This window comes from Crinia signifera, chromosome 1, assembly GCF_055691185.1.
Source record: "Crinia signifera chromosome 1, ASM5569118v1, whole genome shotgun sequence".
Lineage (NCBI taxonomy): Eukaryota > Metazoa > Chordata > Amphibia > Anura > Myobatrachidae > Crinia > Crinia signifera.
Genome location: NC_139217.1, coordinates 178,945,953 through 178,959,629, shown reverse-complemented (window position 1 = coordinate 178,959,629; position 13,677 = coordinate 178,945,953). Strand labels below are relative to the sequence as shown.

Genomic DNA, 13,677 nt, shown 5'->3' with positions numbered 1-13,677 from the left:
AATGTCTGAATAGTGGGACACTCCTGCTAGAATTGAGATAGTTGGATGGTATGGTGAATTTGATCAATGCTGGTACAGGTTGAGTATCCCTTATCTGAAATGCTCAGGACCAGGACTTTTTTGGAAGGAAATGATTCCAGATATTAGAATATCTTTTTGTTTTTTCAACTGGTCCCCAGGTGTCCCCCGGCATCCATCACGTCCACCATTTGAGGCATCCCTCGGTCCCAATGACACACTATCATGAGATCATCGTTGCATCATTGGGGCCGGGGATGCTTCTAAAGACGGACGCCATGGACCAGGTGAGTATGAAAACCAAAAAAATCGAGATGTGATGGGTTAAAAAAAAAAAAACACCTTTATGGAATATTTAGGTTTTTTTTACGGATACGGGATAATCAACCTGTACTGTATAGAACGTTTTTTATACGTAATAATGGTAGTAAATAAATAGCCTTCTAACCTGTATAGTCTGGGAGCATAGGCGAATCTAGAATTATGGTAATGGATGGTCCCAGATCTAGACATAATAGCAGGGGGACCTTTGCGCGGCGTAGCCGCGCTGTAAAAGGGGGTGTGGCTTCATGGAAAGGAGGCGTGGCATCGCAAAAAGGGGTGTGGTATTACACTTTAGACCATACACAGTAATGCCCAATTTTTATGAGCCTTCGCTGCTGCTGCAGGGAGAGATGGAGAGCGGTGCAGCTGCTTCTATGGGGAGAGGAGCAGAGCGCAGCGCAGAGCACACCGGGTGCTGGCACCATATGATTAAAGGAGGGGCGTGCTGAGGTGAAAGCGGGGAGAAGAATTGGAGCGGAAGCTGCAGGGGTGACAGTCATTGACAGCTGGGCAGAGAGCAGGGGGCTGCCCGGCTGTATTCAGAGCACTGCAGGTCATGGCTGTTTGAAATAATACCCCTTTCACAACAGAAAATGCAGGGATTTACCTGGGAATAGGGTCCCAGGATCATGCATTTTCTGGTGTGAGGGGGAGAGACAACCACTCCCTTCTCCCTACCCCCCAATTAACTAACCAGCTATATCTTCGGAACCAACTGACCCATTTACATGAGACCAGTATCATATTGAAGAACTTTTGAGTTGGCTTCGAATGATTTTGGTCCCGTGAAACTGGGCTGTTTGGTTCCAGAGAAATCTGCCCTCAAAGAACATAAACAGTCATGAAATTACATTTAAGAATTAAAAAAAACGGTTTAACCTCAATATCCCTGGAACCAATTAACCCATATGGATCCAGCCTGGTATGAGATTGAAGGCCCAGTGATTTGGGTTCGACTGAGATCAACTTCGAGCTTCAGTGATGCCGAAGGGGGAACTGGAAGCCATTGAACTGGGTGGGGGTCGGAATTAGCGGGTCCCATGTTATCCTATAGGGAAAACGTTCCAGCTTTGCCTGGCAGTATCTCCGGTTTCCAGGGGGCTAGAGACACGAGGTAGGACTCGTTGAAAAGCCCAATCACTCAGCTACAAAATGGGCTAATGGGTGGTCCAGTGCACCCCCGGACCACCCCCTAGATTCGCCTATGTCTGGGAGATAGGACACCTTATACTAGAATATAAAATGCCATGTAATGCACTGAACAAAACTGGAAATTATGTTAATGATATATTCCCTTTATGACCAAGACTATATTCACTATCACATGATACGATTATCTACTGTATATAGCTAAATGGCAGTCACTGCTGCAGTTACAGCTTTACATCTTGAGCAATCTCCGGCTCTGATGGTGATCGAGGCTCTACGCAGTACATTAGATGCCCATAAAGTAATTATGCATTGCCAATACAAATACACAGTTATCAAAGTATTTCAATGTAAAATAATGAAGTGATGGAAATAGAAAATCTGGCAAGATTATTTCAGACAGTAATGCTGTAAAAGTACACTTATGCTCAGAAATGAATATAATACCATGAAAGCATATAAACTAATATTTATAGACCTTTGCAGCCAATGGGTTTTTGTTCTAGCAGTCTCAAAGGGTGGTCAACAATATTTTATTTTATTCAAACTAACAGTGTTAAAAATCAATGCATTTTATCCAAATTGGATTGGTCACTTTAATTTCTGGAAAATGTATTTTTGAGCATTAATGTCCAGTGTGCATCAATACTATCCAACCCCAATATAATGATACCGGTAGTATGATTGATAAATGATAAAACACTTTACCTGCTCCCCATCAATTCCTGGAGGACCAACTGGGCCTCCATCTCCCTGTAGAAACAATGTACATTTTCGTGAGCTTGGCTACTTGTCAGGGCACCGTTAACATTTTGTGGGATGATTTCCGAGCAGTTTCAGCTGTAAACATGGGACTAAGCTAGTCTAAAACCACACAACCACATTTAGGAAATGTGGATTAGGGACTAAACGGTTCCCAGGGATGTACATAGCGATATTTATCCTTACATATCACCCATTTTTGTTCCTGCTGTGAAGTGTTGGTTCTACACTGGCTATCATCCCAGTTTTACAGCTATGGGAAAATTATATCTCTGACATTTATTTTATTGGAATCAGACCTGAAACAGGTTATGGGATGGTTGAAGTATAATTGGTATAAATGATTTAATGTGACATGACCCTGCCTGAAAATGACATTAAGTGAAGATTCAATATAGTGCAAGGCAATGCATTGCTGAATCACACTGCAGGTTATTACCTGAGGTAACTTCGGGTGAAATTTAATAGGATGAAAGATTTAGAAAGTGAGAGATTTGGTAAGAAATCTCTTGGTTTTTTTAAAAGCAGTAATCACTTACACTGCAAAACCAATTTGATTTGCAGTGTAAATGATTCCCGCTTTAAAAAAACTGGAGATATCTTACCAAATCTCTCACTTTCTGATTCTCTCATCCTATTAAATTTCACCCATCGTGCTCATTTTGCCTATCACCTCTGGTGTGTACAAGTAAAAACAAGTGAGGCTTCCTGCCTTAATAACCTCTGTTAGAAGTAATAAAAGGAGCATAGGGTGAAAACATAAACATTAGGATGGAGCATACAGCCAGCAAATGGATAGTAATAAAATTGGCATCACTCCTGTTAATAAAGTACAGAATTATTTCAGCACTTTTATAACATGTCTTTGTGATTAGTGGTTGTTTTATGGTCATACACAAACATGACCTCCAGGGGGCAGTAAAAGCATCATAAGCATCACCATGCAAGCTAACAGTAGTTCAGGCAACTGATTAATTCTTTGATGTATTTACTTATAAGAACAAATTTTCCTTAAGTCTTCTTCTGGAAAAATCACACAGAACCTATTCATATTTAATAGTGTGGCATACAGGATGATGTCTTTTGATAGTAATAATATCTTGATCATTAGAGATAAACCTGAATTTCTGACATTTATTTAAAGTGTATCTGCCTGTGCTTATTTCCAGAAACAACATAGACAACCACCTTTGGTCCAGGCATGCCAGTTGGTCCAGGTGGTCCTGGAGGTCCCTGTTAAAATACAAAACAAGTTTTTTTTATAAAGACCAAACTCAAATAAAAAGAAAGTAAACATCTGAGATAAGTGACAAAGGAACAAATACATTTATTGCATGAAACACAAGTAGGGCCTGATTACAGAAAGATGTAAATCCATCTGTGTCACAAAAAAAAATGGTATTGTGTATAACGAGAGCTTACTACACCTGTGTCCCACTGTGCCTGACAGGCATTTGGAAGTTGTGTACCGAAGGAGTGAGGAGATTCAAGCCAGTCATACCCCTTAGATTTGGCTTACACTCTTGATTAAGGTATGACCTACAGCAGGCATGTTCAAATTGTGGCCCTCCAGCTGTTGTGTAACTACAGGTCCCATCATGCCTTGCCGCAGTTTTAGCATTTCCTACTAGCAAAACTGTGGCAAGGCATGATGGGACTTGCAGTTTAACAACAGCTGGAGGGCCATAGTTTGGACATGCCTGCACTACAGGAAGAGTATAAATGAACATCCCATATATCAGGAGGACAATGATGATGTCAGCAGCACACTTACACTGGACGTATATATAGTATAAGCCAGATGTAAAGTTGCACAGACTTTAAAACACACAGTCGTAGAAAGTGAAATCTGTAGATATATTTTTGTACAGAAAGGTCGGGAATTCACGTTTAACTGTAAATCAGGCCCACAAGTTTTAACAATGACCGGGGTACATAAAGACAATATTAATCAGGGATAATAGCCTAAACACAGGAAAACATATTAGGGAGGCCCAGATTTGCAAAAGTTCCGATCAGATTCCTCCACCATCTCCGTACTTGGTGTCCTATGGCTTGTGCATGCATGAACTCAGCTCACGCATGTAAATCGTGAAAGATCAGCTATAGTTAATATCACTGCTAATTCATTAACATTAGGGCAGCACGGACTGTGTAACGGTTAGCATTACTGCCTTACTACCATGGCCCTAACTGTGCAGAGTTTGTATATTCTCCCCGTGCTTGTGTGGGTTTCCTCCGGGTACTCCGGTTTCCTCCCACAATCCAAAAATATACTGGTAGGTTATTTGGCTTCCAACAAAAATGAACCCTAGAATGTCTGTGTGTGCGTGTAGAGAACATAGAGAGTAAGCTCCACTGGGACAGGGACTGATGTGAATGTTCAAATATTCTCTGTAAAGCGCTGCGGAATATGTGTGCGCTATATAAGAAACTGTTAATAAATAAATTAATTAATTAACAGTGCTAGGATTGCCTTTTTGGAACAGCAATACTGAATTGTTCTGGTAATTAAATATCTACCGCAGCAACTCGCAGCAAGTAGGATACTCGATTATCAGGGACCATATGATGGGTTTGCTTTCAAACTTTGGGCCCCATTTATTAATGATGCATTACCCCATTAGCACAAGTGCAGAAAGGATTTCTACCATACAGATGAAAGAAGCAGCGGGGTGGCAGGGACGTTTGAGATACAACCTGGTCAGACAATGCACTCATGGCTGCGGTTGTAGCCCATACATTTATATCAGTGTTTAAACAGGGTCACACACAGCTTTTCAGGTAAATTAAACAAATGTAACTTGCTCTAACTCACTACTTGACCTCAGGTTTATACAGTGGCCAGAGCCGGATTAAGCCTTCGGGGGGCCTGGGGCACTTTAGAAAGGGAGGCCCCCTCCTACTTGTCATTACTAGCTGCAAACTGCACGGGAAAATATTACACTGTCAAAACACAAAGTAAAGGCAATATAAACTTGGTCATTGGTCAACTGCAGGCGAGGGGGGGGATAAATATATATATAATACCACATGAAAAGCATGTGTTTGTCCCTCTGTACCTTACTCTGTAGGGGCCCTGACAAGCTCAGCGCTGCCTCTGATTAAAAACCCTCCCATGACTAGGCTGCCGCTGCTGCTACTATCCTTCATGGGCCTGAGAAGCATATGATGAGTTCCATCAAGCAGAGCTCAACACAAACCTCTCATCCTCTGACCTCTTGTGTAAAGTCTCATGGGACATAGTCAACTCCCAGTAATGCACTGACCACTTGTGCAGTCAGTGTGCCTTGGCACCCGATGCTCAGCACCATTAATCATTGTCACATTGGCAGATAGGTGAAGCTGCAGCCACACCCCACTTCCATACACAAAACCTTTAGCTAAAAAAAAAAATATATATATATATATATATATATATTTTTCTAAACATGCCAACCACTGGGAACCCCTAGATAGAGGGGGCCCAGGGGTACTGACCCCCTGCGCCCCCCCCCCCTTTAATCTGGCCCTGACAGTGGCCTTCTGGACTATGTTAAACAGTAGCAGTCCAGCAGATTAGAAGAACTGCACTGCTCAGGATACTTACTACTTTAGGGAAAGCAGTTCTGGAGCTCAGTATAGCTTATGCTCAGTCAGAACTGAGCTATGCCATTGTCTTGGCTCTTTGCTAAAGCCAGTAGATGGGACTTATACTCCTGGGTTAGCTGTGAGAAGCTGAGCAGAGTCAGGGAGTCTCAGTCTGATTTACAACTAAATGGACTGTACTTAGGTAATTTCGACTTGTCTTAGCAGTACTCCAGGTTAAGCACTGATATGGTGTGCAGCCTAGCAGGCAGGGCAAATGCCAGATGAGATAATGGCCAGGTGGGCCGATTTGTCCATCTAGGGCCAATCCATCCATTTTGATACTGGCAGTGGCAGAACCACCTCCCGATTGGGGCTCTGCAAGTATGTATTCCCTGCCATCATGAGGAGCTGCATGTAACTGATCAGAAAAACAATAATCTAGTATAAAGTTGCTGCTAATTAAAAAATAATGGAACCTGGCACACAGGTGGAGTTTTCGCAGCACCCCAGGCATAATTAAATCCTCCACTGGCTTTTCCCCACCTTCACGGGGCTTTCATGCAGGCATTTGCTGACACCTTCACTGCTACATAGTGTGGACACTGACCATTGTTGGAGATCTGAACCAGTGGGAGGCGCTGCTCTTACAGCCAAGGGAGAGATACATGACTGCACCTCCCTACACAAGTCCTAAACCATCACTGTGGGAACAGTTGCCAGAGATCAGACCTGGCAGTTGACATTTCATTACAGCCGCAGGTGAGAGATGCAGCTGTACCTTCCTGCGTCAGTCCCGACTTCCACCGTGGATATCAACTCTTGCCAGCAGAGTACCATAATTGATGGTCAAGTGATTTATACCTATGCTTTAATTTATTGTCTGTTTGGTGCCCAGAACTTTTATGGGACATTAGCCCCTTCAACTGAGCTCTACCAAAACATACACACAGGATTGGAGCAAATTGTTGCACACACAAAGTTGTAAAATAAATGTTGGACATTTTATTATGATATTTTAACAGATGTGATATTCTACTGTTATTTTTCCAAGTGTCGATGACAGATGGCCACCTGATATTTTATTAATTTCTATCAAATATTTCTAGCAAATTTTGATTTATATCACATATTAATAAATAGAATGTAGTTATTATTAACAGTTTCTTGTTTCTAATTCAGACCTCATGCACCTGATAAGATTAGCGCAAAACCCACCTATCCTTTCTATTAATTAAAAAAGAATGCAATGTTAAAACCAAAGTGGTTCTAGCGATAATCTTCTTCAACCTTAGGGCCAGATGTATCAAGCTTCACAAAGTGATAAAATGGAGAGTGATAAACAGCCAGCCAATCAGCTCCTACCTGTCATGTTACCGGCTGGGTTTGAAAAATAACAGGTAAGAGCTGATTGGCTTGTTGTTTATCACTCCTCACTTTATCACTTTGGGAAGCTTGATACATCTGGCCCTTAATGAGATGCAGCCTCACAGCCAGATCACAATATTAGCACAGAAGCTTCTTTGCAATGGACTGACGAATGCATCCTGGGATTTTATATGAGTCACATGACTCACAAAGAAAATCTGGGAAGCCATTTTCACACAGATGTTACAACTATAACTGAGGATTCAGGTGAGAGAATTCAGGAGGGTTTAAGTCACTTTATGACTGCAGCAATGAAATTTACTGTACAGTATATTAGACTAGTTTTGTGCTAAACTGTCAACAAATTTCTATACGTTCTGTACCAAATCTGCATTGTCAACAGGTCATTTTGTCTAGTCTATTAAAAAAGCCCTCTGGAAAAATTTCCGAAAACGGTGAAGCTCGGCAATTGTAGCCTTGTATATCATTCAAACTAAGGTGACATGAAGACCAACTTATTGGCTGGTAAGGAAAATGCAGATGTAACCAATATCAACCAATAAAACTATTGTTATTTATTCATAAAACTTGAACTTTTCTAATGAGAGCTATCAGATTGGTTACATAGGTTTACAATGTATTTTTGCTATTTGCACCATCATAATATACAGTATTAGTCATTTTATACATTTTTCTTCCTGATGTAGAAAGATTTAATGGTAAAGAGATACATTACTTTTTCATTGTCAGTTCATATATGTTAACACATATGATATGCATGCAAGTAAAACACATGACAGGGCCAAGTGGGACACGGAACATCACTCCATGCAGGTAGAATTACCGTAACTGTAATAGCAGTGATCCTCTGGTGACAAGCCATAGTGACAAGAAATAACATTGTACTGATTAATACATCATACTAAAACAAACGTTTGATAATTAAGCAATAAAGAAATTGGTGAGCATGATAGATGGATACAGGAAATGTTCCAGCCTCCATTTGTGACTTTAAAAAAATAAGTGGAGTTTAATTCAAGCTCTTGTTGCCAAGTGAAGCAGAATGGACCTGCATCTGTCACATCTGAAATAGTTTTTACTGCTCAAACTAACTAGCATTTAAAGGCAGCTATAAATTATGTGTGTCCTCAGCAGATGATGTCAAGGAATAATCAAGAGAATATCGCTATACTGCAGCCATTTATTAGTATTCAAATAGAGGGTAAGAGAGATTGAATGCTTTAAAGACTTCAAGTGAGTTGGAGTGATTTATGAACTTCCTTTAAATAGATTTTTGATAAAGAGAGTCACATATGAAGCAAAAGTAGTTCCCAACAGAATTGCGCTCACACAACAGTAAGACAAACTCCTCAATAGGAACTGTATATATGATTGTGGAACAGTCTGTCTCTTACCTGCAATGCTTCCTGAATATTTCCATTGTAGTCTATGATTTCTGTTGCTCCTTGATCTCCCTTTTGTCCAGGGGGCCCCTGACAGATAACATTATATCAACTTTAATATCAAAGTAAAATCTTGAAGCATACATTAAGGAGGGATTCAATGACGTGTTTTTGCTGTTAAAAACATGGCTTTTACCGCACCTAGGGATAATCCCCTATTCAATTGTCTGTGATATATTACCAGCGCTAATTCTCTGTAATTTTACCACAAACTTCACTTCGCTACCTCTGAGTGGGTAATACGTTTGGGAAAAATTAAGTTTTTAAGGTAAAAATCTCGGGATTTGGTTATGAGCCCTCAAACAACACCCTGAAAATAATGGAAATTGGGGTACAAGGGGTCAGATGCACTAACCTTCAAAAGTGATAAAATGGAGAGTGATAAACAGCCAGCCAATCAGCTCCTGCCTGACATTTTCCAAACACAGTCTGTGACATGGCATGTAGGATCTGATTGGCTGGCTGTTTATCACTTTCTATTTTATCACTTTTGAAGCTTAGTGCATCTGGCCTCCGGTATGAAACCGATATACTGGGGTGTTTAGGAGTGGGACACGTTTTTAGGTTTGCAGGTGGGAGTAATCTTTTTTTGTAAGTTTTTGAAAGTGGTTTAATATAGCCCAAACACTATATTGATGTATACCCAATTTTCTGTACACACAATTTAATTATAGCACTTATTTCGATTAAAAAAAAGCTCCACTTGCTTTATATGCTTTTTTGTAACTTTTTTGAAATGCATATAACAGCCATTTGACACAATTTAAGTACCCCAAATCTTTTTGACTATGACCACTAATAAACTTCTATACTGTCTTCGTACATTAGTTTGGCTTTTTTGGGGTACAGGCCTACTGTATATCCCCATCTTCTCCCACCCTTTTCACTGGTTTTGACAACAGGAATTATCGCAAATAATCCCACTTTGACTCATTTGCAATTGAGTAGGTATAAATCGCAGGAGTGTGCAAATCCACAATAAGCCACTTTTTGCTGTAGGTTTTTGCCAATATCCACCAAAGTCAGATCTATGTAAAGTACCACATTATAATACCTAAATAAATTCCCTCATAAATCTATTCAACCCCATAAAGTGTAGAAGGTACTCTACAGTATATATTCACAACTTGCAATGTAACAAATTACAAATATGACACACACACTTCTCTATTTAATTGCTTCATACGGTACACACAGACTTGCAGTTTATTATAGTTAGCGCCAATAGAAAATGTTATTTTATATATATATATATATATATATATATATATATATATATATATATATATATATATATATGTACAAGTTTAAGTATAAAATGTAAGAAAAACTTACTCTGGGACCGCTTGGGCCAGTGTCACCCCTGCTTCCAGAATCCCCCTAGATTGACATAAAATGTCACACTGAGAAGCAAGAACTTAAAAACATGTATAGTGCATACTTCTTGTTACAGGTTTTTGTTGACACAAACATCACATAATTCATATAAATATATAAAGCTTTGCATAAATACAAAGAGCATTTAATGCAATATAAAAACAAATAAATGAAATTAATGCAATCATGTCCTAAAGTTATCTTTAGATTGATACAATTAGACTTGTAATACACCCCATGAGTAACATAACTGCATTGTTATGGATTAAGCAGCTGTTTGTTCTGTGTGAGTGTATTGTATTGTATCTTTGATGTCATAATCCTGAGAACAGCTGATGCAGACAGCAACCATGTCCTGAATTGATGTGTCTATACATATGCAATGTGTAGTTCTATTAAATTCTAACAACATAGTGACCACTGGTTTATGCTCAGCATTTCATAGTGCATAGCCATGTTTGTGGGGGAGCTGTTTGAGTAAATGCAACAGCAAACAAATGAGATTAAGGAGCTGCTAGCTAATTAATTTATGAATTTTTCTATTTGCCTACTCTCCTGTAATGCAACTGTTACTGTCAAATGTTTTCGAATGCTGTTTCAATTTCTTCTAAAATTGCCTAGGTGGGACCATGGTGGTGGGATTCATTATGAATCTCATCAGCTTAGCCTTGTTCCCTGCTGAGCGATGACAAGAATCGTTTTGTTGCATAGCAGAGTTATGATGATGTAGATCACGTTGACATGTTCCCCTTGTCCCCTTGTAATTAGCACTTTGTGGTTTGGAAATTTTTTGTTTTACAAAAAGATAAACCATACACCAAAATGCACCAATGCAAAGCTGCAGAATATAAAGGAAAAACAAGCCCCTATTACATACAGACCCGAGGACTGAGTCTCGGGCCCAATCAGGCCCTCACACCCAATGTGACCAAATGTGTATTATCACTGGGACCCTACTGGGGCGTCTGGCTTTGTGGGTGGCTTCCCTGCTATACAAATGAATGCACTATAGACATGAATATGCTCTGCACTTTTTTTGCCACCCCCTTCAGTAGCGGAGGCCAAACTGGTCCTCTAGTCTAAACCGGTATACGGTCGACATTTTGCAAATCACTTAGCTGTGGTCATTACTAGTTGTGACATTTTCAAACATGCTGCATTCATTCCTACTATAGATCCACAGGGTGCCTAAAACACAGGAACTGTTGGTAGATCTTGAGGACAGGTTTGATATTGAGATGAATTGAGATTCATCTGTATCAATTTGTGATGAAGCTAGTCTATTGGGATACGGTCGTTTTATCGAATGACATTAGGTCGAATGTCATTTGGTCGACCCCACTAGGTCGAATGTGTAAAAAGGTCGACATGGGTTTATGTCGAACTTCCGACTATGTCGACTGCCATTAGGTCGACTGGGGTTAGGTCGAATTGCTCTTTTTGGGTTTTTTTTGGTGCCGACATGTGCCGACAGGCGGTGGTTCATGCCCTACCATCCACTAGGGCGTGGAGGAGGTTATTAAAGCTGTGGCGAGCGAAGCGAGCCACCGTGCCCGAAGCATCGCGAGCGAAGCGAGCGATGCGAGGGTCCGATTCACTATGTCAACAGTGTCCATGTCGACACTGTTGACATTTCGGCTAAAAAAACCCCAAAAAGAGCAATTCGACCTAACCCCAGTCGACCTAATGGCAGTCGACATAGTCGGAAGTTCGACATAAACCCATGTCGACCTTTTTACACATTCGACCTAATGGGGTCGACCAAATGACATTCGACCTAATGTCATTCGATAAAACGAACCACATCCAGTCTATTGTATTGCAGCTATCACTGTAAACTACTAGGGATTGGTTGAGCAGCTAAAGCAGGGCTGGGCAACACCGGCCCTCCAGATGTTAATGAACAACACATCCCAGGATGCTTTGCATTAGTTTTGCTATGTGTACATGCTGAAACTGATGCAAGGCATGATGGGATGTGTAGTTCATCAACATCTGGAGGGCCGGTGTTGCCCAGCCCTGAGCTAAAGGGTGTCATGGCAAGGCCAATGCATGCTTGTCCTACAGTGGAGCAATGAGAGCAGCTGTTCCCATTGTGTATTATGTGCCCAGGAATTCAGTAAGTGATATAAATTACCAACAGCTAAAGGTTCAAGAATTGATGTTAAATGTATGACCTCAGGTTTACCAGAAATGTTCATGCCAGTCCAATGAACTTCTAAACTAGGTTACTGATTATTTTTAATTATTATATTTTTCTGCTGGAGGAACTATAGGAACCAAATGAAGGAATGGAGGCATGCCAAGCATCTATTATTATGCAGCTGGGACCATTTCATTCATATTCAGGCTTCCTGATTTCTATCATCATTATTGTTTCTACTAATATCTGCCACCACACTCCATACTGATATAGATAATCATTATGTACTGCATGTAATAACATCTAGTTTATTTTATAACTCTGAAATATGTAAATAATGGGGATTCTGCGAGGGACCCAAATATATGGGCCCCTTAATAAATAGGTGACACTGACAGGTCAGACGGCCTTCCCATGCATGACTGACTGTTTCAAGGCTATATTCATTCATCATACAGTAGGCACCGCACACTATGGTGTGGTATCATGACTTTGGCCTCCTATACTAGACTTAAGGCCCCTATACACAGATCCGATATGGGAGATTCATGCTGTATCATTGTTTTCTTATTTCACTATGATGTGAAAAAGTATATTTAAACAAGGTCATTAAGTTTACATAACTAAAGACTGAAATAATATGTTATTCTCTTTGAGCCACTAGATGGAGCCATTGCCAGAGGGTGAAACGTTCGTTACATAAGACTAAAGACACACATGCAACTGGAATTGATTCATAATTCAAATTGTAATTTAATAAAACCTATATCTACATTGCCTATTGCAAGAAAAATCCTTCATATAAAAGAACTAGCCACTGACCTTTGACCCCTTTGGGCCTCTAGATCCAGATTCACCTGTTTCCCCCTGGGATTACCAAAAATGCAGAAAAGAAAGCAAAGATTTGGTTATAGAAAGCAAAAAAAGAGATTCAGTAAGCCAAGCAAGTTGAAGATTTTGGGGTGGCCTGTCTAAGTCACAGGTTCTCAAACTCAGGACCCAACAGAGTGCCGGGTGACCTGGAAAAAGTGAATTGTGTGTGGTCGAGTTTGAGAACCCCTGTTCTAAGTAATGGAACATGCAAGAAACAATGGGGCAGATGTATTAAGCCTGGCGAAGAGATAAACTGGAGATAAAGTGGAAGGAGATAACGCACCAGCCAATCAGCTTCCAACTGTCATATTTCAAACACTGCTGATTGGCTGGTGTGTTATCTCCTTCCACTTTATCTCCAGTTTATCTCTTCGCCAGGCTTAATACATCTGCCCCAAAGATAGTTAACTCAGAAAACACGTCTCTTCGTCTGTTTATGAACTGTCAGTATTGTGCCCTTGTTGAAGTGGTCTGGAATGACATGCTGGGATTTCCAGTTTGCCAAAAGTTGCAAGATAAGATTCCTTAATGAAAAGGTAAAGCGTTAATACCATGAAACAGCCATTGCAATAATATAAAGGGCAGAGCAAGCTAGGAATACCTGCCTCTTTACACTTGGTCAAAAAAATACTA

General features: G+C 40.3%; 1 protein-coding gene across 1 annotated transcript in view; it reads right to left on the bottom strand.

The window, feature by feature from the left end:
* COL25A1 (collagen type XXV alpha 1 chain) overlaps positions 1-13,677 on the bottom strand; it is a 405,096-nt gene that overhangs the window by 52,286 nt on the left and 339,133 nt on the right. The window contains exons 21-26 of the mRNA XM_083178307.1: positions 12,994-13,038; positions 9,987-10,031; positions 8,604-8,681; positions 8,033-8,056; positions 3,442-3,486; positions 2,200-2,244 (exon numbers count right to left, since the gene is read on the bottom strand). Of these exons, the coding sequence (XP_083034433.1) occupies positions 2,200-2,244; positions 3,442-3,486; positions 8,033-8,056; positions 8,604-8,681; positions 9,987-10,031; positions 12,994-13,038 (282 nt within the window). The remainder of the gene's footprint in view (positions 1-2,199; positions 2,245-3,441; positions 3,487-8,032; positions 8,057-8,603; positions 8,682-9,986; positions 10,032-12,993; positions 13,039-13,677) is intronic.